The sequence below is a fragment of the Morone saxatilis genome, unplaced genomic scaffold, assembly GCF_004916995.1.
Source record: "Morone saxatilis isolate NCDOM2014 unplaced genomic scaffold, NCSU_SB_2.0 Contig1, whole genome shotgun sequence".
Taxonomy (NCBI): Eukaryota; Metazoa; Chordata; class Actinopteri; family Moronidae; genus Morone; species Morone saxatilis.
This window is the reverse complement of record NW_023339651.1, coordinates 21,320,660-21,323,646: the sequence shown is the minus strand read 5'-3', so window position 1 is coordinate 21,323,646 and position 2,987 is coordinate 21,320,660. Positions and strand designations below refer to the sequence as shown.

The following is a 2,987-nucleotide window of genomic DNA, read 5'->3' as shown; positions in this document are numbered from 1 at the left end:
GCCGTGTGAACATCACTGTGTGACAGAGATTTGAGAGAACATGTAGAACTTTAGCACTCTCATCTCACCTCAGGTACAAGTTTATTTATCCGTATCACAGTATTGCAGTCCTCTGATGGAGTGTGGTTAATGCCCAGTGGTTATTAATATAATGTGCGTGATGTTCAGCATAGGAGCTCTTAATCCCACATCTTTCACATTACTGCACAAAACTCATATTGTTTTTACAATATTTTTTCAAGTTGTCAATTTTTTATTTGCTACTAATGCTTCTTTACTTTAAGTATGTGCTTTCTTTATATTTTCTCACACTATGTTTACTGTTATGAACCAATACATAAAGGCAAAATCCTTGCATGTGAAAACCTACTTGTTCCTGATATAAGGCTTACCTTGCATTTTAAAAAGCCATATGTGTAAATCTGTAGACTCCCACTGGAAAATTATCTCAAATTAAATGGATTTCTTTTTCTAACCGTTGGAAGATGTCATTGGTTTTATGAAGCTACATGGTGTGTAAAGGCTTTAGCTATCCATATTCTCTGATATGCAAATGTGCAAATGTCCTTACATGAGGAAGATGGGAGGGTCACCTACGCAGCTCCCAGTTCCCTCTGGCTTTCTTTTTTTCTGTTATCAGTAACATGTAATCTCAGCCCATTTCAAAGTCACTGTGTCATTACACTGTATTGGTTTTCCAGTTCTCTAAATTAGCATTTAAATTGAAAAGCGAAGCAGTTGGCTTTTGGGCTTGTTTTGGGTTTCCCGTTGTGGCACAGCACTCAGTGCGGCAGTTTGTTCTGTGAAATTAATTACTCCAGTCCCACAAGGCACGGTGACCAGTATTAAGAGGGCTCACCTCACTAGATTAATGAGCAGCATCCTGCTCAGAGAAGCTCCGCAGGTGCAGAGAAGTGGGCTTAGCCATGTACAGACAGTGAGGTGGCAGAGCAGCCACAGATACATAGTGTCACCTCAGGCTGCAGTCCTGGTTCACTTTAACGCCTCCTTTTTGCTCATGCTGTATCAACCAATCAAAAAATGAAACCAAATCCTCAATCACCTGATACAATTCAGTCAGTAATTGATTGAAACAGTATTATTATTCAGTATACATACTAAAATGAGACAAATATATGTAATAATTTTAAGAATACAGTGATTTTTTTTCAATGAAAGCAGTTCAAAAAGGGTTAGAGGAGGCAGATCACACAGTAATTGTTTTTCTTTTCTTCACAACCTATGAACATAGATGAACATAAGAAAAACAATACGTACATTTATTAATGGAGACAAAGAAAATGTAATGAATTACTGTTAGTGAAAGTATTATTATTCATAATAATAATAATCACCCTCATCTCATCATTGTTCACTACCAGTATTATATGTTACACCCACAGTTCATAGATGATCCACGTCTGAGGAATGATGCCAAGCTGAAACCCATCCAGCTGCCTCTGAGTCAGTCCAGCAAGAGTCAAACACTGACAGCCACCACATGTGAGAAAACCACTGCTACTGCCTCACCAATAACTGTCACGTTACATGCCACTTGGAGGAGCTCATTTCATTCACAACACCCTTGTCAAGATTGTAACCATTTAGGCTCTGCTTGTTCTTATAAACAAATCTGAGCTTGACACAGACTGTCCCTTGTCACGCTGGCAGGTCAAGAAAACCCTCCTCTGTTCAGACCCCCATCCTGTGAAGCTCATAGTAGAGCAGGCTACAGCAGGACAGACATACCCAAACAAAAGCAGCCATCCCTGGTTGAAGTGCTGCAGGATCTGAGCCTGTCTGGCAGAGAGGAGCTCTTCTTCATGCAGTTACCGGACTGTATGCCGTGCAGAACGTCTGGACAGAAGGTCGAGCCTTCTCTTGGATCTGCAGCAGAGAAAGCTGCCAAGAAGGAAGGCAAGCCTGAGGACAAGAGGCCTCCACATCTCCAACCACAAGTGAGTAAACAGAACAAAAACTAAGACTAGTGATGTTGCCATGTCTGGAGTTGCTTTTCAGTACAATGTGTGGTGTGCTCCATCTATTCCATACATATACATACAAACATACACTATGGATTGCAGTGTGTTTCAAGGTATCCAGAGTAGCAGCCAGTCCGAGCCTTTTTGTGTCCTTTATGTCACATGTACATGCCTTTATGTAAGTGTCTTGCAGCGAACTATTTGATATATATAGTAGAGTCATGTTGTCACACTCCCTGTGTTGTTATCGAAGCCTCAATTAACTCTGAATTAAGTGTATTTTTGTAACAAACCAGAGTTAGTGGTTGTTGCTGGTTTTGTCAATAGAGTCTGGTCAAGCTTAGTGCTCAATGTTTTGGTCTGATTTGCTGGTGCTTTAGTGTACATCTAAGTACATTACATCCAAGTTTGTGCATTCAATGGCTCTTGTTACCAACTCTCTGAAGAAGCCATTTCAACTGTTATTTGTGAATTCCTGAACTATGCATCAGTGGTACCGCTCCGTGCAGGAAAGGTGAGGCTTCTGCTGCCATCTCAATACACTGAAGGATGTAATTTAGTTTGTGGTACATGGCACTAAATTGCAATGTGCTGCTGGATTCCCAGCTGTACTCCCCTTACTGCACATCTCCTCTCACCAAAATACCCAGCTGGTACAGGAAAGGTCAAACCTGAAAGCAGCAAACCTCAGTGTACCAGACCAGAACCCTGTATACCCAGAGACGTTTCTACATGTTCCACTAGGAAAACAACATTTTTATATTAACGTTTTGGCCTTTCCACTTCACTTAAGTCATTAGCAGGTTGTGTACGTGTGCCTCTCCTCAGGAGACTGTGGTGATGGAGGGCTGTCCTGTGCTGTCCCAGTTCCCAGAAGGATTTCTAGGAAAACTGCAGATCAGGAAGTCAGGAAAGGTGGAGCTGAAGCTGGGTGACGTCGTCATGGACGTCTCTGAGGGAGCTGCATTCTCCTTCCTGCAGGTACTGAGAGTGTGTGTGTGTGTG

At 41.8% G+C, this 2,987-nt stretch overlaps 1 protein-coding gene across 1 annotated transcript in view; it reads left to right on the top strand.

Annotated features, from left to right (window-relative positions):
• Positions 1–1,385: 1,385 nt before the first annotated feature.
• The window catches only part of LOC118328910 (DNA-directed RNA polymerase III subunit RPC4-like), a 4,690-nt gene continuing 3,088 nt past the window's right edge, over positions 1,386–2,987 (top strand). The window contains exons 1-3 of the mRNA XM_035662843.1: positions 1,386–1,503; positions 1,672–1,958; positions 2,811–2,963. Of these exons, the coding sequence (XP_035518736.1) occupies positions 1,389–1,503; positions 1,672–1,958; positions 2,811–2,963 (555 nt within the window). The 5' untranslated portion in view covers positions 1,386–1,388. The remainder of the gene's footprint in view (positions 1,504–1,671; positions 1,959–2,810; positions 2,964–2,987) is intronic.